The following is a 25,467-nucleotide window of genomic DNA, read 5'->3' as shown; positions in this document are numbered from 1 at the left end:
CTTCAACGGAGGTAATCAGGGGAGAGAGGAGAATTGCTGGGTATGGATGGATGGAGGGGGCAGGGGAGAGGAGAATCGCTGGGTATGGATGGATGGAGGGGGCAGGGGAGAAGAGAATCGCTGGGTATGAATGGATGGAGGGCAGGGGGAGAGGAGGGTTGCTGGACATGGATGGAGGAGAGGGAAGGGAGAGAGAAGAAATGCTGGGCATGGATGGAGGGGAGGGAAGAGTGAGGAAGGAGATGAGATGAGGGAAAGGAAGAGAGGAGAAAAACTGCACATAGATGAAGAAAATAGGCAGAAGCTGGATCCACTGGACAGTCAAGTCTGCAGAGGACCCAGCTTTTACTTACGGATGTAGGGCAAGAAATGAAGAAGAAATGCGGAAAGTAAAGAAATAAATGGAAAGGAAACCCTGGAAATGGAGTTAAGAGGACAGATAGTAGCAGAATCGGATACTGGCCCAGCATGATCAGAAAAACAAAGTCACCAGACAACAAAGGTAGAAAAAAATCATTTTATTTTCAATATAGTGTTTGATATATGTCCACTTTGAGAATCAGGTGCTCAACATTAAAAGTTTATGTTTATTTACTTATTTATGGTATTTTATCCCACATTAAACATGAATTAGATTGGAACCTGGGATCATTTAATTTTTTTTCCTGGAGTAATGCATTGCCCCCCCCCCCATGCTCTGTCCCCGGCTATAGCCAGCTCTGCAATTTGGGGGGGGCGCAGAGTTGGACCGGGGAGAGAACCTGTTGTTAAACATTTACCAGCACATCACTGGCTACAACTGATAAAGGTATGAGCTATATCCAAATTCCCTTCCTCTTTCCTACCCCAGGAACATTTCCTGGAGGAAAAGTCCATAGTCTGCTATTGAGACAAACATGGGAAGCAACTGCTTGCCCTGAAATTTGTAGTATGGAGTGTTGCACGATTTAGGTTTCTGTCAGGTACTTGTGACCTCAATTTGCCACTGTTTGGAAAACAGGATACTGGGCTAGATGGACCATTGGTCTGACCCAGTATGGCTACTCTTATGTTCTTAAGTATGTGCACCTGAGAGAACCTAGAACTGAAACAGTAGGGACCATGGCAGCCACCTCAACAAGGGTACAGTATCACTAGGGGTATTATACTAGATTCTTGTAAAATCAAACAGCATAATCAAGCTATTTCCCAGTGCATTCCTCACCTCCAATTCACAGGCTGAATATTTTTTCTCAACTATTTTAATAGTTACCCTCTTAAAGCAAGGAAGGAAAGCAAATATACCCCATTCTTCAGCTCTCCCTCTATGAGATATATCCCTATGTAACAGAGGATTTGAAGGTGTTGTCTAGAGTATAATACACTGAAGGTGCCTAACTTAAGACACTGTGGCTTGAAGTCTCTTACAACAAGAGCAACAAAAGCAGAGTGAAGCAACAAATAAAAAAAAGACCTTCATAGATTTCAAGAGTGTTTTGAGTAAAATAAAATTAATCTTATGAAATTCTGCTTTTATAAACTGGGAAAATGAATAGAAGTTTTTTAGACTTACACGCTCTTGCCCAGCAGTGTCCCAGATCAGAAACTTATGAAGTTCATTTCCACATGGCACAGTTTTAGTCATGAAGGATGCACTGAAATAAAAATACAATATCAATACATTAAAAACTAGTAAGAAACAAATTCTTTGTTTTTTAAAGGTTGTTCTGCTGGAAAAGGAGCGTTCCAATTTAATCCACCTTGTCCTTTTGATATAAATTGTACCATGGTGTCACAGAGGGGCATAATCGAACAGGGAGCCCAAGTTTTCATGAGGGCGTCCTTGCAGGATGGCCCCGCGAAGGGACGGGGAAACCCGTATTATCGAAACAAGATGGGCGTCCATCTTTTGTTTTGATAATACGATCGGGGACGCCCAAATCTCAACATTTAGGTGGACCTTAGAGATGGTTGACCTAAATGTTGAGATGGTCGACCTTAGAGATGGTCGTCCCCGGTTTTCGGCCATAATGGAAACCGAGGACACCCATCTCAAAAATGACCAAATGCAAGCTCTTTGGTTGTGGGAGAAGCCAGAATTCGTAGTGCACTGGTCCCCCTGACATGCCAGGACACCAACCGGGCACCCTAGGGGGCACTGCAGTGGACTTCACAAATTGCTCCCAGGTGCATAGCTCCCTTAACTTGGGTGCTGAGCCCCCTAACCCCCCCCCCCAAACCCACTCCCCACAACTGTATACCACTACCATAGCCCTAAAGAGTGAAGGGGGGCACCTAGATGTGGGTACAGTGGGTTTTGGGTGGGTTTTGGAGGGCTCACATTTACCACCACAAGTGTAACAGGTAGGGGGGATGGGCCTGGGTACGCCTGGCTGAAGTGCACTGCACCCACTAAAACTGCTCCAGGGATCTGCATGGAGCTGGGTTTGACATTTGAGGCTGGCATAGAGGCTGGCAAAAAAAATGTTTAAGTTTTTTTTTTAGGGTGGGAGGGAGTTGGTGACCACTGGGGGAGTAAGGGGTGGTCATCCCCGATTCCCTCCGGTGGTCATCTGGTCAGTTCGGGCACCTTTTTGAGGCTTGGTCGCAAGAAAAAATGGACCAAGTAAAGTCAGCCAAGTGCTCGTCAGGGACGCCCTTCTTTTTTCCATTATCAACCATCTCTTAAGCACACCCCAGTCCCGCCTTCACTACGGTGCTGACACGCTCCTGAGAACTTTGGTCATCCCCGCGACGGAAAGCAGTTGAGGATGCCCAAAATCAGCTTTCAATTATGCCGATTTGGGCGACCCTGAGAGAAGGACGCCCATCTCCCGATTTGTGTCGAAAGATGGGTGCCCTTCTCTTTCAAAAATAAGCCTGACAGTGTTCTATTGGGTGCCTTCCTTCTACCAGATCTCTGAAATGCTTATTTACATTCCATCTTATTAATCAATTTAACCCTTTCGTGCCCATAAATGCTTAACTTAATTCAGTTAGTACATAAGTACATAAGTAGTGCCATACTGGGAAAGACCAAAGGTCCATCTAGCCCAGCATCCTGTCACCGACAGTGGCCAATCCAGGTCAAGGGCACCTGGCACGCTCCCCAAACGTAAAAACATATGGCATCAAGGCACATGAAAGGGTTAAAGTGTGATTTTTATTTGCATATACAAACTATGTAGCAGTTATGAGGATAATTTAGAATAACTTATCTCTGTCCATTCTTAAGATAACATTGGGCTACTTCAGCTTTCATCATCAAATCAAATCAATTCTTGTATACCGCTAATATCTCCTTTCTAGGGTTCAGTGCGGTTTACATTCTAGGTGAGACAGAACCTGATAATGTTAGGGTGAGGTATGAGAACAATTAGAGACCACTAGTGTAACGCATGAGACCAAAATCTTATAAGAAACGATAATGGATGATACTAGGAGGTAAAAATAAGTCAATGGACTGTTGTGAAGCAATCTTTGGGAAGAGAACGGTTTTTAGCCTCTTCCTGAAGCTAAGGTAGCTTCTTGATCAGGATAGTCTAACTTCCACATTTGCCAGTATCTCTTGAAGATTCTTTACACTCCTGAGTGACTGTTGGCTTTCCAACCTCTCTAAAAGAACAGTAGGACTGCAAGTTAATGGTTGCAATATGATAAAATCAGGATTGTCTCAGTCAATCCCATATTTTTAATCCATACAAATCACAGACATATGATACTGTGTAGAAAGCAAAGTCTGTTCGGTGAGATAATAAACTCATTTAGTACAGTGTGCCATGTACTTACCCTATAGTGGGGCTGATATTGTGATCAAAATGGTCCTGGACAAATCGACAAACTATACTTGATTTCCCAACCCCTGTATCCTGCAAAATAAAACAGAGAAATATGGAAAACCATATATCTACCAATATGAACAGGAACTGGAAAATTCTGCTAAAGGCTATTTCATTCATATATTATTTAAAAGGTGTTACAAGTTTTAAAACAGACCAGCATGTGATATCCCCACTGTGAGTAGTTCAACCAATCAGGCTTCACCACTGCTCCTACAAGATATCAACTGCTCCTGGACTGATGGACTTATGTTCAGTCAGACAGTTGATTCTTTTTTTCCACCCAGCTCAAACAAACAGAGCAGTGGTTTAAAAATCTGCCCAAAAGACTTCCAGCCAATCAAGCTTTCAATATATTCACAATGGATGAGAGGGAAGGGAAATGGGACTTGATATACTGCCTTTCGGAGGTTTTTGCAACTACATTCAAAGTGGTTTACATATATTCAGGTACTTATTTTGTACCAAATGACTCACCCAGAATCACAAGGAGCTGCAGTGGGAATTGAACTCAGTTCCCCAGAATCAACTCCCACTGCACTAACCACTAGGCTACTCCTCCACTCCAGAGAGATTTAGCAGATTGCCTCTATTACATACAAACATCTCATGCCTATTTATTATGGATACCCTGAAAACTTGATCAACAGAGGGTCTCTCAGGACAATTTGGGTAGCTTCTTTTTCAGCAGACCCCTCCAGGATTCCAATCAAGACCAAGTATTTGAAGCTGATCTGAAGCTACAAGTGGTCCTTCTACAAACTTTGTATATATAAGGTAGGAAACCTTATTCAAGGGGGCAATGCTTCCCCAGGAACTTTAAGGCTGTTATAAAATATATTCAAACATTTTTCTTGGGCTGATAGTTGCACTTGTAGAAAGATGAGGGACTTACATTCATGTCTTAATCTATTCTCCATCAGCTTCATCCAGCTTACATACTCTGTGCTTCTAGACTTTAAATTTTTCCAGCATCACTGCCCCCTCTACAATACAATACGAGATTGAAGGGGGGCAGACTCAAGAAAAATGTCAGAAAGTATTTTTTCACGGAGAGAGTGGTGGATGCTTGGAATGTTCTCCCGCGGGAGGTGGTGGAGAGGAAAACGGTAACGGAATTCAAACATGCGTGGGATAAACATAAAGGAATCCTGTTCCGAGGGAATGGATCCTCAGAAGCTTAGCTGAGATTAGGTGGCAGAGCCGGTGGTGGGAGGCGGCGGGGCTGGTGGTTGGGAGGCAAGGATAGTGCTGGGCAGACTTCTACAGTCTGTGCCCTGAAAATGACAGATACAAATCAAGGTAAGGTATACACAAAAAGTAGCACATATGAGTTTATCTTGTTGGGCAGACTGGATGGACCGTGCAGGTCTTTTTCTGTCATCATCTACTATGTTACTATATGTTACACTGCCCCCTCTAGCCTGGCAGTTTGCTCTTCAACAGTCCCAACAGAATTTCCATGCTACTCTAGTAGTCACAGTTTTCTCCAGTCACAACTACCTGCCAAGTAGCCTACAAACTGATAGTGCAAGGTCATTCTAGTCAATTAGTCCTTGTTCTAGCAGGAGCTTTTCCCATCATTGTGAGGGCAATTCTATAATGCCCTTCATAGAATGCTAGCACTCAAGTATTTATGCCAGCCATGGAGCTGGTGTAAATGCTCATGCATAGATGCTGCAGCTACATGAATAACTTATAGTATTCCATAAGTTATGTGCATAAGTATGAGTCCTGCCTAGACTCCACCCATGTGTATGCCCACCTGTAAACTATGTGCTATATAAGAAATGCACATATTTTCAGAATAACACATAAGTGGATTTTCAACATTTATATGCATATGTGTGCAAATACACCTGTATACAGTGGTGTGCTGGAGCCGGCTCGCACCAGCTCGCAAGAGCCGGTTGTTAAATTTTCTTCCGGCTTGCGAGCCGGTTGGTGCAAATAGCGAGCCGGCTCTGGCTCTCCTCCCTCCCTCCGGATCCGCCTCACCGCCCGCTTGTTTTTTAAATTCTTCGCTTCCAGCGCCGAGTCGCCGACTGTCCTGAGTCCTCCCTTGCCGATTTGCGCTTTAAAAATGGCCGCCGAGACTTCCCGAGGCGGCCTCGCGAGACTTCGGCTGAAGTCTCAGCGGCCATTTTGAAGCGCAAATCGGCAAGGGAGGAATCAGGACAATCGGCGACTCGGCGCTGGAAGCGAAGAATTTAAAAAACAAGCGGGTGCGTGGTGAGTGTTTTAATTTCCCCTCTTCTAGACCTCTATCTGACTCCTTCACACGGGGGACTAAAGGTACATATTCCATATAACAGGTTCTGTATAGTTTCTCTAACCTCCATTGTCACCCAATCCCAGGCTTATTAAAAATCTGTCTAAGTTTCTGTAAAGACTGAGTGTCACTTGTATGTGATCTACCTTGTAGGCTAAATGTTAGGTAAAGAGGAGACAGAATCTATAAAAATAGAGACAGAGAAAGGTTTAGATAGATAGGTACATTTTATTTCTTACCCAAAGACAAGTCTTCAAATTGGTACAAATACAGACATCAGATTCTGGTTTCAACCGCACAGGGCTTCGCCGTCTGACTGAAGCTTTGGAGAAGAGACTCTCAAACTGAGCCAAACTCTCCCCTCTTTTATACTCTATCTTCTCCATAGAAGTGAATGGTGAGATACCTAGCTCCTAATATGTCTCAACTTCCTGAGATCATACTTTCCCATGCGATCTGCTATCTGATGTGCCCACCTCCTTCCGTTCTCAGCTACTGCTAATTATCAACATGTTTTGGGAAGCGTTGAGATAACAGTTTCACATCTTCCGGCTGCAATACTTTTCATACCTTTCTCATGAACTCTGTATTACCTCTGTATCATTGTATACCAAAACTAATAAGCTCCATTTTATTCATCTGATCTTTCATTACAGGTGCTATATTTGAATTAAAAATTGTACCAATTTGTGGCAGGACTCATTGTTCAGACCTGCTTTTTGCAGATTCTTCAAATATTACATTATTTACTTGTTGTTTGGCCTGGTCAGTACTTTTTCAGTTGTTTTTAGGCTGCATAGCTCTGGCCAGCAATATTCCAGTGGTAGCCTTAAAGCTAGGCCATATATTAACATGAGGGACCGGATCGGGAGGGAGGGAGGGAGGGAGGAGAAGAAGAATTTCATAAAACTCGGGAGGGGGTGGCAGGGGGGAAAAGAGAGTCGCTGCTGGGCATGGGTGGATGGAGGGGGTCGCTGGACATGGGTGCATGCAGGGCAGGGGAGAGGAGGGTACACTGCTGGACATGGGTGCATGCAGCGGAGAGAAGGGTCACTGCTGGACATCTGGGTGCATGCAGGGCAGGGGAGAGGAGGGTCACTGCTGGACATGGGTGCATGCAGGGCAGGAGAAAGGAGGGTCACTGCTGCACATGGGTGCATGCAGGGGAGAGGAGGGTCACTGCTAGACATGGGTGCATGCAGGGCAGGGGAGAGGAGGGGAGAGAGAAGAGATGCTGGACATGGATGGAGGGGAGAGAAGAGTGAGGAAGGAGATGAGATGAGGGAAAGGGAAGAGAGGAGAAAAACTGCACATGGATGAAGAAAATAGGCAGAAGCTGAGGACCAGAAATGAAGAAAGGAGGAAAGAAATAAATGGAAAGGAAGCCCTGGAAACGGAGTTAAGAGGACAGATAGCAGCAGAATCGGATACTGGGCCAGCATGATCAGAAAAACAGTCACCAAACAACAAAGGTAGAAAAAAAATCATTTTATTTTCATTATAGTGTTTGCAATATGTTCACTTTGAGAATCAGGTGCTCAACATTAAAAGTTTATATTTATTTATTTACTTATTTATGGCATTTTATCCCACATTAAACATGAATTAGATTGGAACCTGGGATCATTTAATTTTTTTTCCTGGAGAGAGTAATGCATTGCCCCCTCCCCCGCTATAGCCAGCTCTGCAATTTTAGGGGGGGGGCGCAGATATGGACGGGGGGGGGGCGCAGTGGTGGACGGGGGGGGGAGGGGGCGCTGAGGTGGACCGGGGAGAGAGCCTGTTGTTAAAAATTTACCAGCACACCACTGCCTGTATATGCCAGTATTCTAGTGGAGGAGTGGCCTAGTGGTTAAAGCACCGCTGTTGCAATCCCGAGGTGGCCAGTTCAAATCCCACTGCTGCTCCTTGTGACCTTGGGTAAGTCACCTAACCCTCCATTGCCTCAGGTACAAACTTAGATTGTGAGCCCTCCTGGGACAGAGAAATATCCAGTGTACCTGAATGTAGCTCACCTTAAGCTGCTACTGAAAAAGTGTGAGCAAAATCTAAATAAATAAATTTGCACACATATTTGCCATATAAACGTTAGTGCCTTATTTACAGCTTCTGTCTTCTGCTGGCCCCCCACTCCACTCCTCACTTTCTCACTCACTGTCTCCATCTTCAGCTACTGGGAGCACATCTTATTCACTGGGCTTAGCACAGCCGAGATGGCAGCTGTATTATAGAACCAAAGGGCGCTCCATAAGGCCTCTGTGGTACTGAAAAAAATGGTCATTGTACTCGAAGGATGCAGAGGTGCTGTAGCAGCAAATACCTCAGGGCTAAGCAATGCATTTGCCTTGTTAGGGGACGGGAGGCTCCCTCTGCCAGTAGTGTGAGAAATCCCAAGCTGTCAGTCTTGCACATGACATGAGACCCACAAACTGCAATATAAGAAGGAGAAAGATACTGAAGGATGGATGGAATAATTAATTAATTAAGAAATATATATGATATGCTCATCGCCCAAAATTCTAAGCAGAGGACAAGGTAAGGCAATAGAAAACGAACAGCACATGACTAAATAAAATAACTGAACACCAGTAAATGGTAGCAAAAATCTGTAGAAACCAAAATTGCTTTACTCCTTTGCAAAATTCCAACAAATCTGACCAAATGAAGGCATATGAATAAGGCACTAATTCAAGCAAACAACATGTGCATAACATTCACTGAAGGTACAGGGAGAAGAATGTGTTGAGAAGAGCATATGGTGTGGGATGGAAAATCTGAATGTGGGCATTTCTTGAGGAACAAGAAATGCCTCAACAAGCTTTAAATAAAAGTCCATCAAATCATTTCCCACAGTGGCCAATCCAGATCACAAGTATATGGCAGGATCCCAAAAAATAGATAGATTCCATGCTCCCTATTCCCAGAGATTTACTTACTCACCTTATTTTATTTATGTATTTACATTTCTTATAAACTGCCTGCAAGTCCAAAAGCTATCACATCAGTGTACATTTAGGTACAGTAGGTATTTCCAAATCCAAGATCAAGGTGAGTTACGAGCTTAGGTATAAAAGTTATTTCCCTGTCCAAGTGGATTTACAATCTAAGTTGTATCTAAGGCAATAAAGGGTGAAGTGATTTGTCCAAGGTCAGTCAGTGGAACAGGCAGAATTCAAATCTTCGCTTTGCCTCCTCCTCTAACTGCTAGGCTATTCCTCCATTCAGGAATAAGCAGTGGATTTCCCTAAGCCCTTAATAATGTTTTATATATTTTTCCTCCAGGAACTTGTCCAAACCTTTTTTTTAAACCCTTTTTAAAAAATTAGATTAGAGCCATTATGGGTTGCCAGTGAAGCATATAGAGGTTCGGTATAATATGATCATATCTTGCACAATTGGTAAACAGGCAGGGCACTGTGTTCTGTACTGACTGAAATACTCTAAAATACATGATGCAATTTGTGGTCAGTGACTCATGAAGTTCACTAACAGATGAAGCAGGCAGGCCAAAAAAAACCCCTTATCTTTCCTTTCCTTTCCTCTTCCCCATCAAGACAGCTGGCAAAAAGTAAAATATAGGAGTGTGTGAAACTGAAGTGAGGCATGTTAAGCTACCAGTGATTTTCCAGTAGTGACATTTTAATTTGGCATCCCTCCAGACTACCTCCTTCTGCTAAAGATTTCTAAGGGACTTTGGAGAGGGTGAAAGAATGCAGACTGGGCAAGGGTGGAAATCAGGAGCCCAAAGCCTATACTGCATTTCAAGAAGGAGGTAGGATGGAAAGGAGGCAGATATACGGCCTAATGCCTCATGTTAACGTAACCTGCATAAGGCTACTGAGTTTACTATACATGTTTATACCCCATGCTTTTGTTTTTAATCACTTCCTTGAGGCAACATACCAGGCATCAAACACTCTTTCTGGGTCTACCACCATTCCTCACCCTTAGTTCTATTAGCTTTTATTCTATTGAAAGACATCTATACATTTTAGATATTTAAATGTCTCTAGCATGTCCTCTTCTCTAGGTACACAGGTTTTCCAGTCTCATCTCATATAGTTTTTTGGTGTCAAATCCACTCAATTTTGCTGCCTCTCTTTGGACAACCTCTCAATTTCTTTTCTGAGATACAGCCCCTAGAACACAGTATTGAAGGTGAGTTCTTACCAGCTCCCTGTACCGAGGCATCGTCATCTCTTTTTTTTTCCTACTTGTTATACTTCTCTCTGCATCCTAACCTGCCTTTAGGATTCATTGCCTTATTATACTGTTTTGCTGCTTTGAAGTCATATACTGCCAGCTTGAGGTCCCTCTTCTGGTCAGTAAATATCAATATCTCAGCATCTATCATATACTGCTCCCACCAATTTCTGTTGCCGAAACGCATTATTCCATATTTTTTAGCTTCGATTCTTATCTACCAATCAATCAACTGCTCTTCAAGCTGTCTTAGATCACACCTTGTTTTGTTGACTCCCTGAGGCATATCTACTCTATTAAAGCAAGCATCATTACATACGCTTTCACTTTTTAAATTTTATTTTCTACTATTAACTCATTTTGGTTTTAAAAAATACCTATGATATTGCTAATAGCTTTCCAGTGTCTTACTGTTTTAGTTTTATCAGCAATGGGCTAAAATCATATGACACATTATTTATTTCAATAGATATTGAGTCCTTGAGGAATCATCATGTAAGGGGAAAACGATAACATAAGTACAAAATGTTATTACATCAGGAAACATGCAGTGTTCTGGAAGAAACAGAAAGAAGCTGGAACTGGGGTTGGGAAGGAGGGAAGAGAGAGGGAGAAATGTTGAGTCTGGAGGTGGGAGGGAGGGATAGATGCTGAATAATGGAAATGAAGGATGAAAGAGATGCTACATCAAGGGGGAGGGAAGAAGAACAGAAAAGAGAGGGAGTAATGTTAGACTATGGAGTGTGAAGAGACAGGAGGAGAGATGGCCCATGGGGGGGGGACAGAGAGAGAGAGATGGGAGAGCAAGGTGCTAGGGGGGAAGAGGGAAATGGACAGGGAGATATCAGGCAATGAGACTAGGGTGGGCTATAAGGGTGGAGAGAGGGAGAGGAGAATCTGGAAATGTGGGAGAAATCAAAGGGAGGTGGCAAGAAGATGAGTGAGAGGTGAATAGTCAGCACAGAGGTAGAAATGTGGTAATGGGAAGTAGATGGAAGGAAATAGAAGGTTGGGAAAGGAGTGTAATGGGAAATGGGACAGCTAGGGACTGCATAGGAGCATATGGACTCTCTAACAACCCCCTCCCCCACATACCTTTTAAATGGCCAATTTTCACTGGCAGCAAGCAGCAACTAATACACACTGCTCATGTTGGCCCCACAGCCTTCCCACTGACACAACTTCCTGTCTGTGGGGCCGGTGTGAGTAGTATGTATCAGCTGCTGCTCGCTGCAGGCGAAGATCTGCTATTTACAAGGTATGCAGGAGGGACAGTTGTTGGGAGTTTTCAGCTGGTGGGACTTGGGAATCCCTGCCAGCCACATCATAGGTGTGCTGCTACTGGGTGGGCCTGAGCCCAAAGTGGGTGGGCCTGGGCCCACCCGGGCCCATCCTTGGCTATGCCACTGAGGTAGAAGGGAGAGGGAAATATGCAGGGCTTACCCAGGAGGGGTGTGGAGAAGGGAAAGAGAGTTAGCAGGCTCGGAGATAAATTTACCACTGGGCAAACTGTAGCTGGGCCCCATGTATGAATGGGCTCGGGACAGCTGCCTTCTTTGCCCATTGGCAGAAGCAACCCTAAATAGGGGTGGACAGATTCTTTTTTTTATCTCTTTAACTTTGCATCTTGGAAAGGTTGTAGAGTTCCCTCTGATTTTTGTGCCATTTTTACTACGTAATCATATTTGTACTTCAGTGGAGGAGTAGCCTAATGGTTAATGCAGCAGCCTGCAAACCAGGGGAACTGGCTTTTATTCCCACTGAAGCTCCTTATGACTCTGGGCATGTCACTTAACCCTCCATTGCCACAGGTACAAAATAAATAAATAAATATATATATATATATATATATATATATATATATATATATATATATATATATATATATATATATATATAAGTAAACCACTTTGATGCCTTCCTGAGAGAGGTGGTGGAGACAAAAACAGTGGGATGAACATAAAGGATCCCTAATTAGAAAATGGATGGTATAAAAAAAACTTAAATGACTGCATGTGTGAGATATGTTGAGCAATGTTTAGATGGCAACGCCAGGTATGAAGAAGTAAGGCCAGTGCTGGGCAGATTTCTACAATCTGTGTCCTGTATATGATAAGACAGATTGGGATAAGCTGGAGTGAGCTTTTGACAGCAACTACAGTAGTTGGAACATAAGGCCGGTGCTGGGAGGACTTCTACAGTCTATGTCCCAGAAATGGCAATGAAAGACCAGAATCAAGTATTTTATATCACATTCATTGTTTAACCATGAATTGATAATGAGTATGAATGTTGGGCAGACTGGATGGATTGATCAGGTCTTTATCTGCTGTCATCTACTATTTTACTATGTAAAGTTTATTTTTCTATTTTGAGCAACATTGAGGAGTTTCCTTTGAGAAACTGAGAGATTCCCTTGTACCTTGCAGTTATAGCTGTCTTCCATCCCAGAATCCACGGTCCAGACACTGCAATTAATCTTCATTTTGTTGACTCTGAGGGTGTGCCCTTGGTTTTGTAAGGAGTGCCCGGCAATTAAGGGGACATATGTATTTGGGACCTAGAAAACATTTTTTGGAAAGTATGAACACTGGTCTGAAAAGTGATTGTATATCCCAGTAAAAGATATTCAAGGTAACCTGATATTTTTCAGCTGTTTCCCTCTTGGAGACAAAAACAGCCAGGGATGAGTCATTCTCTATATTTTCTTTGGAAATCACTAATTAAGAATGTGTTTTTCTTAACATTTTTTATTTATATATTTATTGAAAACCAATCTATAGAAAACTTGGTAAAAATAGCATTGAAATTACTATCACAGGCATAACTGAACTGTTTGCAAGAAATCTTACTTATACAATTCATGAATCCAAGTAGCAATATCCAGGTCAATATTTTGAAATGCACTGACATGGCTGAATTTAATCCAGATATTCAGTACTGGTATCCAGATAGTGGCCAAATATCCAGATTCAGCGCTAACTGCTGGCGTTATCCAGATAACAGACTATCACCCCTAATTGGATAACTTTGAATTGTACCCCAACATGAATTGCCCCATCAATGCCCCAGAAAGTGCTAAGATGGTCTCTAAGGATATTCAGCGGCATTATCCAGATAGTGCCACATGAATTGGCCTGCCTAAACCATTTATCAGGATAACAGTGGCTGTTATCTGTATGAATTGCTCTTGGCTGTTTAAATCGTTTTGAATTTCAAGCTCAGTGTGTCTAACACCGGGGTGGGTGCCCACCTGGGCATTAGTGAGCATCACGCCGAATGGTTTGACATATGAGCTAAAGCAGAGTGCAGACACACAAACCTCAAAGTCCTGGGTTTCAAACATGCTAATGGTGGTAAAATGGGGAGGGGGGGGGGAAATACCAGAACAAAGAGCTAATGGGATAGAAGGACAGAAGAGATGTGGAGAAGCTATGGTTCAAACTGAAAGGAGCTATAAAATCAGCACCAGATCTTTATGTAAAGAAATTAGACAAGAGAAAAAGGAAACCAATATGTTTTCCAAATAAGTGACTGACAAAAATAAAGACAAAAGAGGTGACATTCATGAAGTACGAAAGAACTGAAGAAGAGAAACACAGAGAAGATAAAGAATTAAGGAGAGAAATATGTCTGGCAAATGCTCAGGAGAGAGAACAAATGGCTACAGATGCAAAGAATGGTGACAAGACTTTTTTCAGGTATATTAGCGAATGAAGGAAGGCTAAAAAATGGAATTGTAAGACTGAAATATACTGTGAACCACTATGTAAAGAGTGATGAGGAAAATGCTAGCATGCTTAACAAATACTTCTATTCTGACTTCTCAGAAGAAAACCCTGGAGTCAAGGCCAGTGTCAGACATGCTGGGGCCCATGACAGAAATTAAGGAGGAAACCCCCAACCCTATCTCTTCTCAGCCCCCTCCCTCGATTCCCCTACCCATAATTACTACCACACACAACACAACACAACCTTAAATGATTTCTTCACACACAAAACACAGACAGACCTTCACCGAATACAGAACAAATACACACGTACATAAGTATTGCCATACTGGGATAGACCGAAGGTCCATCAAGCCTAGCATCCTGTTTCCAACAGTGGCCAACTCCGTTCACTGGGTAAATCTCTCTTATCTGCACCCTTCTCCTCCACTGCTAACTCCAGACTCCGTTCCTTTTATCTTGCTGCACCATATGCCTGGAATAGACTTCCTGAGCCGGTACATCAAGCTCCATCTCTGGCCGTCTTCAAATCTAAGCTAAAAGCCCACCTTTTTTACGCTGCTTTTAACTCCTAACCCTTATTCACTTGTTCAGAACCCTTATTTTATCATCCTCACTTTAATATTCCCTTATCTCTTGTTTGTCCTGTTTGTCTGTCCTAATTAGATTGTAAGCTCTTTCGAGCAGGGACTGTCTCTTCATGTTCAAGTGTACAGCGCTGAGTACGTCTAGTGGCGCTTTAGAAATAAGTAGTAGTAGTAGTAGTCAGAAGTACCTGGCAAGATCCCAAAACAGTACAATACATTTTATGCTGCTTATCCTAGAAATAAGCAGTGGATTTTCCCCAAGTCAATTTTAATAATGTCTTATGGACTTTTCTTTTAGAAAATTATCCAACCCTTTTTTAAACCCCGCTAAACTAACTGCTTTTACTACATTCTCTAGCAACGAATTCCAGAGTTTAATTACATGTTGAGTGAAGAAACATTTTCTCCAATTCATTTTAAATTTACTACTTTGTAGCTTCATTGCATGCCCCCTATACCTAGTATTTTTGGAAAGAGTATACAAGCGATTCACGTCTAACTGTTCTACTCCACTCATTACTTTAAAGACCTCTATCATGTCTCCCCTCAGCTGTCTTTTCTCCAAGCTGAAGAGCCCTAGCCGCTTTAGCCTTTCCTCATAGTGAAGTCGTCCCATCCCCTTTATCATTTTTGTCGCCCTTCTCTGTACCTTTTCTAATTCTACTATATCTTTTTTGAGATGCGGTGACCAGAATTGAACACAATATTCAAGGTGCGGTCGTACCATGGAGCGATACAAAGGCATTATAATGTCCTCATTTTTGTTTCTTAGCCACCGCCGCAACCTGAGCAGAGGGTTTCAACGTTACCATCAACAATGACGTCTAGATCCCATTCCTGGTCAGTGACTCCTAATATGGAACCTTGCATTACGTAGCTATAATTCGGGTTCCTCTTTCCCACACGCATCACTTTGCACTTGCTCACATTAAATGTCATCTATCATTTAGATGCCCATTCTCCCAGTCTCGTAAGGTCCTCTTGTAGTTTTTCACAATCATCTTGCGATTTAACAACTTTGAATAACTTTGTGTCATCAGCAAATTTAATTACCTCACTAGTTACTCCCATCTCTACATCATTATCTTCCTTTCTGACTCACAGTAGGAGACTCCAACCCTTGGAGGGAATAAAGGGCTAATATAAATACCTAGCCAAGAGAAAGAGTTACTGTCTTTGACTTACAACCCCAAGTTATTGAACCAGGTCCATGCTAGGGGACTAACCATCAGAAAGGGGAAAGGGAAATGGGACTTGATATACCGCCTTTCTGAGGTTTTTGCAACTACATTCAAAGCGGTTTACATATATTCAGGTACTTATTTTGTACCAGGGGCAATGGAGGGTTAAGTGACTTGCCCAGAGTCACAAGGACCTGCAGTGGGAATTGAACTCAATTTCCCAGGATTAAAGTTCACTGCACTAACCACTAAGCTACTCCTCCAATAACCTTCAAGCTGTAAAAGCCTCTTTATTAATGGAAAAACTATTCTAGGACTAACAGTTACTGAGTGGGGAGCCAGCCTCAGAGCTTACTAAACTGCTGGACTGCTTCTGCAGAGCACAGGTATGGGGAGCCTGTCCTCTAGCACTGCCCAGGGCCATCGAGAGGAGAGGGCAGGGGGCAAAACTTCTAGACCCAGCTTCCGGGGGGGGGGGGGGGGGGGCTGGTGCTGGCAAGCTTCTTCCTGCCTGCTTTCTGGTCTATCCTTTTCTGCTCCTACGTAACGCCCAGACCCGGATGATTACATTAACATGATATTGTGTTAATGCAATCATCCGGGTCCCAACTCCTGGCACACAGGAGCCCTGGCACAGGAGAGGACAGAGCGAGGGAGGGGCAGGCAGTGGTGGCCCAGAGGGGGTGCGCGCACGGGGTGGTCCAGTCCTGCCCTAGGCCCAGCTGTATCTCTCAGCGGCCCTGGCATTGCCTAAGAGGAGGAGAAGAAAGGGAGAGGCACAAAGGGGTTCATATTCATAAAAACATCCAAAAAAAAACAGAACAAAGCAGCAGAGAGACATTTTTTTCACAAAATGTCCAAATTGTTATTTTCAAAACTCATTTTTTAATGACTTTTTTATGCAGTTCACCTAACTCTCAAGGGGACAAGTTGGAAGCGTGTTTTAGGCGGAACTAGAGCACACTTACGATTTGGATGTTTTTCTGCAATAATGGAACATTGTAAAAATATCCAGGGCAAAAAATAGGACGTTTTTGGCTAGACCTGTTTTAATAATGAGTAAGTGCCAAAATGGTGCCAAAACTGACCAGATGACCACTGGAGGGATAAAGTCATGACACCCTCCCCTTTAATCCCCCAGTGGTCACTGATCCCACCCCCAAGAGGAGAGAGTGACAGCACATGGCAGGATCTATAGGTGCAGCTAAAATGGTCATTCTTCTTACAGCAGTAAGCAGGTCCCTGGAGTAGCCTAGTGGTCGGTGCAGTGGACTGAAGAGAAGGGAACCCAGGTCCATATCCCACTCTAACTGGTAACTTGTAGTGGAAAGTGTAAGCACCCCAAAAACCACAAAGTACCTATTGAACCCACATATAAGTGACACCTGCAGGCGTAAGGGCTATTGTAGTGATGTACAGTAGGTTTTTGGTGGGTTTTGGAGGACTCACCATACAATATAAGGGGGTAACGGTAAGATGTGTACCTGGGACCTTTTATGTGAAGTTCACCGCAGTGCTTCCTAGGCTGCCCCAGTGCTCTGTTGGAATGTCTCTGTGGCTGGTCTAGTAAGACTGTTGGCACCCAGACAGCCCAATGCCTTCTTGTGTGTGCCTTCTTTAAAATGGCCCTTAAAGAAAGACGCACTAAGCACAAAAACGTCTAACATAGGGTGAATTTTTGAACCAAAAAGATAGATGTTTTTCTGGCTCAAAAATGACCATGTTTGGCACTGGCTCTTTGGACGTTTTTTTGCAAAACGTCCAAAATCAGATTTGGACATTGAAAATGCCCTCAAAAGGTGCTGAAAAATCCAGCTGCAGAACTGTGCCCAAGGTAAACACGTTTCTATCTTTCAGTTTCCCTCTGGAAGAGTCTTCCAATACTTTGAGACTGTACATAGCTAAGAAGGAAGATTATACAAAAACTGTAGGTGTTACCTATTGCTATAATTCCATTTTCTGCAATGTACAAGGAACTGTCAGGATAATTTACCCTGTTGGTTATTCAAGTTGCAGTAAACTCTTCACAATTTGAAGCAACCCTTCCTGTGGGGACAATGAGGGCTAGATTCAGTAAATGGCGCTCCAAAATTGGCGCCCAAAAATAGGCTCTCAATGCTATTCTATAATGGGCACTCAAAGATGAGCGCCTATTATAGAATAGTATTGAGTGCCGATTTTGACCTCCGTTCTCCAAATTTGGGTGCCAGGACTTATGCCAGCTGAAACCAGGTGCAATTCCCAGTTGCCAAATTGGGCGCACATCCCTGGTATTCTATTACACTGCGCGTAAATTTTAGGAATGCCCCTGACCTGCCCATGCACCTCCCGTGGCCACACCCCCTTTTGGGTTGCACACTATGTGATTTGGGCGCACGTTGTTATAGAACAGGATGAAGCAAGATGTGCATGCAAATCCAAAGTGGTGCAAATTAGTGCCAATTAGCACCCAATTATTGGCACTCGTTGGCTCGTCAGCCAATTTAGTTGGACGCACATCTTGGATTGGCGCCCAAATACCAGCACCCAATTTTGGGTGCCATATATAGAATCAGGGGTGGAGTGGATGTTGTGTTAGCGGCCTTCTAGCATTGCTAGCCCCAGTTCTGCCCTGAAATCAGTCCAATAGAAATGTATTTGGATTGCCCACTCATTGGCTTAGCCAGACAACAGATTTTGGGTGGGCCTAGACAAGAAGTGGGTGGGCACCAAGTGTTCTCCCCTCACCACCACCACCACCAAAAAAATATCTCAGCTGGTGGGAAAACGCTTCTTTCTACCTTAGCACTCTGCAGCAGGCATGTGCTGAAAACTGAGAATGCGCAGGTGCCGGTATCGTGGAGAGTAGCGTTTTTGTTTCCATCAGGGGAAAGACTTCAGCTGGTGGAGCTTGGAATCCCTACCAGCTACTGCTAAAAGTGTGTTACTGTTGGGTGGGCTTGAGCCCTGTGGGTGGGCCCTGGCCCACCCAGGCCCATCTGTGGCTACGCCACTGTACCCACTGATGCTCTCCCCCCACCCCTTTGAATGGGCTGTGTCGGCATTGCCGCGCAGCCGTCACTAGTGTGGCTTAGTAAATGGGGGGGGGGGGGGGTAAGTGAAGAAACCAATCTTATCTTTGCAAATTTTATGAAATGAAGATTTGTTTGCCTCACTATGTTCTCCGGGAATTTGATTTTATTTTGCAGGTACAAGACACCCATTATTAACTCTCTGGCAATGACTAATTCTTCTCTTCAATAATATCAACTCACTGTCTACAGTTTAATCCTGGACCTTAAACTTAGCCAAAGATACTTGTACTTGTTTAGAGAAATGAAATATTAGTCCAAATTGGGAGGCCACAGCCATCCTAATTCCCTCCTGGCAGGGATCCTGTAAACTGTTTAAATTAGGCTTGCTTTTCTGAAGTAGGCTGTGAAAACTGTAAGGCTGTTTATGGCTATTCTGCCTGCTGTTGTAGATTCTTTCATTTGTTCTTATCTTTTCATTGCCCTTTTCAGGAAGGTCCAGGATATGAAGACTGTTCCTACGGGATCTGTTCTCAGTTTACCTTGTTTTTCAGACATTTCTGCCGGTGTCCTCATTTAGCAGTTTTCCAAGCAGCAGAAGTAAGGGCATCTTTCAGTTTTCCAGCGCTGGTCTGTCATTCAGCTATTAGGTATGGTCTTGAATCGCCAAAGTTAATTCTATAACCTTATCAACTATTAATTCCACCAACTGTTAAAAGTAATATTATATAAATTTTAGTTTCTAACAGTGAAGATACAGTACTTGACCATGACTCATTTTCTGAAGCCTGATCCTTCTCAAAGGACCATTAGTCTTGACAGTCTGATATACCCATGAAACAGATCATTCAGGCTGCTCTTTAATCAGCCCTTAAGGGGTATCTGCAGATGTAAATCATAGTTAAAAACAAATTAGCTGTTGATACTCTTTCACTGTAAGCTGCTGTGCTTTTTTCCTTATCAGTGCATTATGTGGCAACCCCTCTGCTCATTTCAAACTGTAAAGATTGTACCACTACCAAACGTTATTCTAATAAAATATACCACTTTATATTTTTGTAAGGAGTACAGAACATCAGTCAAAAATCAATTTAAACATGTCTCTGCCAGCTAAAAGTCTCAGTTTATTCATTTTAGGAGGCCGGCCAATGAAAGTCAGTGAATACAGTACACACACCACATGGTACTGCAATATTGCCTTCAACATTAAATCAGGCTGTGTGAATATTTATATGATTTACTGATAATGGAGCATCTGTGATTTTTAATTAAAACAGAAAGGGCCAGGCTACTATCTTATCAACACATTCTTTTTCACATTCGCTATTCCTTTTTGATGCATTCAGTGGCCTTGAATAAGGCCAACTCCCTTTAGTCTAGAGGCTTTTTCTTTACTTTTCCAAATACTTCTGGCTCACAAATAAACCCTTGCTTTACCCATGGATATTGGACCTAAATTCACATTTACAACAGGCATCTGGAGGAGGTAGGGGTTTTCGGATACTACCTATGGTTCCTGCAGAAAGAGTGGTTTCTATATAGCAGGAACCTTGTCTGTTCTTTCTTTCTTCCTTATCTTTCCTTGAGGGAAGGTGGCTGGGCTCAAGGGTGGAGTCCCTAAACCTACCAGGAGAGATGCAATGAGATCCTGAGAGAGACAGACCAAGAGATGATCCTGAGTGAGAGGGTAATAAATATCAAACTTGTCTCCTTGGATATTATGTTTTTATTTCAAGAGATAGATTTTCAGTCTAGAACAAAGGAAGGTACCAGGCAAGAGAGATTATTTCTAGAATTCTCAGGAGCTCTGTGAAAAAAAAAAAAAGATTATTTGAGAAGGAAATCTCAGTGAGTTTAAAGCTTCCTTTCAGACAAAGAATCAACTTCTTACTTGGAGGAGTGCCTCAGTAACAGTGCACAGACACCGATACAGGAAATGTCCCAGTAGTGAAGATTTCTAAAAAATAAGGTTAGGAAAGGTTCAAAGAAGAGCGACCAAAATGATAAAGGGGGTGGAACTCCTCTTGTATGAGGAAAGGCTAAAGAGGTTAGGGCTCTTCAGCTTGGAAAAGAGATGGCTGAGGGGAGATATGATTGAGGTCTACAAAATCCTGAGTGGTGTAGAATGATAGAAGTAAACTGATTTTTTACTTGGTCCAAAAGTACAAAGACTAGGGGGACACGCAAGGAAGTTACATAGAAATACTTTAAAAACAAATAGGAGGAAATATTTTTTTCACTCAACGAATAGTTAAGCTCTGGAACTCTTTGCCAGAGGATGTGGTAACAGCAGTTAACGTATCTGGATTTTAAAAGGTTTGGACAAGTTCCTAGAGAAAAGGTCCATAGTTTGCTATTGAGACAGACATGGGGAAGCAACTGCTTGCCCCGTGATTGATAGCATGGAATGTTGCCACTAATCAGGTTTCTGCCAGGTACTTGTGACCTGGCTTGGCCACTGTTCAGAAACAAGATACTGGGCTAGATGGACCATTGGTCTGACCCAATATGGCTATTCTTATGTTATATTCTTATGTACAATGTTATGGATTTGGAGAAGAGAGGCCCCTCTGTGTCACTGTCAATTGACTGAACATTTTGAACTGTGGTGAATTTTTTCAGTTTGTGTACAGCTATCATCAGATTTAAATACACATCAAACTAATATAGAGGGGCTTAATCGAACGCGAATGCCCATCTCCATGGGTGTCTATGTCCGAGAATGGGTACGTGAAGGGGTGGGACAGACCGTATTTTTGAAAAAAATGGGCGTCCATCTTTCGTTTCGAAAATACGGTTTGTACGGGCCAAAATGCAATGGATTAGTCATTTGTGAGCTGGGCATTTGTTTTTTTTAGCGATAATGGAAAATAAAAACACCCAGCTCAGAAATGTCCTAATCCAAGCCATTTGGTCGTGGGAGGGGCCAGGATTCGTAGTACACTCGCCCCCCTGACATGCCAGGACACCAACTGGACACCCTAGAGGTCAGTGCGGTGGACTTCAGAAAACACTCCCACATGCATAGCTCCCTTACCACGGGTGCTGAGCCCCCAACCCCCCTCCCCCAAAACCCACTACCCACAAATGTACAACACTACCATAGCTCTTAGGGGTGAATGGGGCACCTCCATGTGGGTACAGTGGGTTTTGGAGGCCTCCCATTTACCAGCACAAGTGTTACAGGTAGGGGGGATGGGCCTGGGTCTGCCTGCCTGAAGTGCACTGCGGTATCCACTAAAAGTGCTCCAGGGACCTGCATACATGCAGGCCTCTAGGACTTGTTGCTGCTGTATAACCTTGGCACACCAGTTGACACCTGAAGACTAATCTCTTTGAAAAAGTCCTTTATTTGAATAAGCACGTTTACTCACAGTTAACTGCAGATCAGAGGTTGTGCCCCACTGGCAAAGAGTCTTCCTGGTACTGAGATTAGCAGTAGGTCAGAGCTGTCAGAATGCTGTACAATGCCCTCTTTCAGCAACATTCAAGGGAAGAACTAAGTTCTGTAAGGTGGCTAACACATGAAAGGGATCTAAAACTGTTACAAAAATGGCCACTACCTCATGGACTACCGGAAACAAAACAGGGCACACTCTGACCCAGTAAGCGGGGGAAAAGCACCATGGGAGTAGTGCCTACCAACTACCAACATCGTGAGCATTTAACAGAAGCTACTGGAATCACGGAGCCTAATACCCTACACCCACCACAATGCATTGCTGATGTGACTCTGCAGTGCGCATAACAGAAAAGGTGTCACACTCACCCGAGAGCCACATCAGAACCAGGGAAAGGCTGTCACAGGATAGAACACATTTTGCTGTCATGGAGGTGGGTATGGCATTTGAGGCTGGCATAGAGGCTGGAAAAAAAAGTTTTTAAAGTGGGTTTTTTTTGGTGGGAGGGGGTTAGTGGCCACTGGGGGAGTCAGGGGAGGTGATCTCCGATTCCCTCCGGTGGTCATCTGGTCAGTTGGGGCACTTTTTTGGGACTTGGACCTGAAAAAAAAGGGTCCAAATAAAGCGGACCACATTCTCGTCCAAAACGCCCTTCTTGTTTTGATTATCAGCTAAAGACGCCCATCTCTCTTTGGCCGATAACCATGCCCCAGTCCCACCTTCGCCACGCCTCCGACATGCCCCCATCAACTTTGTTCGTTCCTGCGACGGAGTGCAGTTGAAGACGACCAAAATCGGCTTTCGATTATACCGATTTGGTCGCACACGGGAGAAATACGCCAATCTACCAATCTGGGTCGAAATATGGGCATCTTTCTCTTTCAAAAATAAGCTGGTTAGTAAACTTTATTTTGGAACAACCCCAATCTGTGGTCATGTGGTTCATCTGTCAATATTCTGAAGGGATTAAGGCCTAAGAACCCTGGAAAATCAATTTTTCTCTCATGGGAGGTTAGAAATAGCTCAGCAGCTCCCCGATATACTTGTAAGTAGTTGAAAATGACAAGGTATATACAGGACAATGGTAAGGTTGGAGGGAAAGAGAATCAGGTAGGGTAATATCACAAGTAGTATGTTTCTGTACCTGGGGGCAACAGAGGGTTAAGTGACTTGCCCAAGGTCACATGGAGCTGCAGTAGGAATTGAACCCAGGTTGCCAGGATCAAAGCCTGCTGCAGGTACCATTAGGCTACTCCTCCTCTAAATAGGCTTAACAAATACTTGATGGAAATCTTGAAACTACCACAACAGTGGTTACCTCCAGTGGCAAAAGTTTACTACCTTCCCAGTGATAAGAAACAATTTAATAAGGAGGAGGTGGAAGGTCAGAAGATGGATACTTTAGATGTTTCAGCTTTACTTGAAAAATGTGACTCAGATGACTTACAGGCTTATTTTCGAAAGTGATCACCGGCGATCTTCCGAAATAAAAAATCGGGCGGGCGATCTCGCAAAAGCGGCGAAATCAGTATAATCGAAAGCTACTTTTTTGACACCATCACCGCCTTCCCATCGCCGAACCAGCAAAAGTTCAAGGGGGTGTGTCAGCGGTGAAGCGAAGGTGGGACATGGGCGGGCATGGGTGTGGCTACCAGATGGCCAGCTTTTGCGGATAATGGAAAAAAAAAGCAGCGTTAAGCAGTATTTTGCCGCTTTTACTTGGTCCTTTTATTTTCACGACCAAGCCTCAAAAAGATGCCCGAACTGACCAGATGACCACCAACCCCCTCCCACACTAAAACAATAAAAATAAAAACCTTTTTTGCCAGCCTCAAATGTCATACCCAGCTCCCTGACAACAGTATGCAGGTCCCTGGACAGTTTATGTTGGTTGCAGTGGACTTCAGGCAGGTGGACCCAGGCCCATCCCCCCCTACCTGTTACACTTGTGGTGCTAAGTGCTGAGCCCTCCAACCCCCCCCCCAATCCCACTCTACCCACATCTAGGTGCCCCCCTTCACCTATAAGGACTATGGTAGTGGTGTAGAGTTGTGGGGAGTGGGTTTTGGGGGGATTTGGGGGGCTCAGCACCCAAGGTAAGGGAGCTATGCACCTGGGAGGTATTTGTATATATTTTTTTTAATTTTTAGAAGTGCCCCTAGGGTGCCCGGTTGGTGTCCTGGCATTTCAGGGGGACCAGTGCACTACAAATGCTGGCTCCTCCCATGACCAAATGCATTGGATGTCGCCGGGTTGGAGATCGCCGGCTTTTTTTTCCCATTATCGCTGAAAAGCAAAACCGGCCATCTCAAACCCGGCAAACTCTGGCATTTGGCCGGGCTAAACCGTATTATCGAAAAAAAAAAGATGGCCGGCCATCTTTTTCAATAATACGGTTCCGGCCAGCTGTAGCACCGCCGCCAAAATAGATCGCCGGCGACGTTCGATTATGCCCTTCTTAGCTGCTGGGACTTTACTTATGCAATTAGCCTTGACAGTAGATTGGTACTGGTTGATTCATTTGTATTTCAGACACTGTGAGATGATGTTTAGGAATTTTTCGATTAGAGTATTGCAGGATGTCTTCAAGGATACTCAGAAGCAGAGGAAGCAGTTTCTTTTCTGCCAACTTGTAATTATGCAAATGGGTGCTCTTTTCTTTCTAAAGTTTCCATGTAACTGTATTATCAAGTTTAAGGATAAAAGTATCCTTTCTTTATCATTCTCATTTATCTGCATTTGTCACTGCAAATAGACCTGTTGTAACCCCTATGGAGAGCTCTGCTATTATTCCATCACATTAGCTTTATTATATTTGACACTAATTAGGTGTTACTGTCTGCCTTTTTTCCTTTTTCTTTTTTAAATTGATAATTTGTTACTTGTTCTTTTCTTTTTGGATCCCTCTATATATAGTGAACTAGAATTGATGGGCATTAGCTTTAATATTTCTGTACAACTTTTACTTGGTCATTATTTGTAAACTTTAAAAAAAAATTTTAAAGTCTATTTCAAATCCACCATAAATGTAATATATGAATTACGCACGATTGATAGTTGCAAACAAGAGAAGGGTGACTCCATTGACAACTTTGTTACTCGTTTGAGAGAGAGAAAGCAGCAACATGAGAGTATGGTCCACTTAAAGATGAACTTATTTGGGATAAAATAGCTCTTGGCAATTGCCAAGATGTATGCATGTTGCTGTCTCTTTAAGAGAATAAGACGACTCTGAATACAGCCAATGATGGACTGTAGAACTC

At 43.3% G+C, this 25,467-nt stretch overlaps 1 protein-coding gene across 2 annotated transcripts in view; it reads right to left on the bottom strand.

The window, feature by feature from the left end:
* The window catches only part of RAB31 (RAB31, member RAS oncogene family), a 123,343-nt gene that overhangs the window by 66,550 nt on the left and 31,326 nt on the right, over nucleotides 1–25,467 (bottom strand). For both annotated transcript variants that reach the window (XM_030190129.1, XM_030190128.1), the window contains exons 2-3: nucleotides 3,769–3,848; nucleotides 1,553–1,634 (exon numbers count right to left, since the gene is read on the bottom strand). In XM_030190129.1, coding sequence (XP_030045989.1) covers nucleotides 1,553–1,634; nucleotides 3,769–3,848 — 162 coding nt within the window. The remainder of the gene's footprint in view (nucleotides 1–1,552; nucleotides 1,635–3,768; nucleotides 3,849–25,467) is intronic.

The sequence above is a fragment of the Microcaecilia unicolor genome, chromosome 1, assembly GCF_901765095.1.
Source record: "Microcaecilia unicolor chromosome 1, aMicUni1.1, whole genome shotgun sequence".
Taxonomy (NCBI): Eukaryota; Metazoa; Chordata; class Amphibia; order Gymnophiona; family Siphonopidae; genus Microcaecilia; species Microcaecilia unicolor.
The sequence above is the reverse complement of the archived record's forward strand: the minus strand, read 5'-3'. Positions and strand labels throughout refer to the sequence as shown.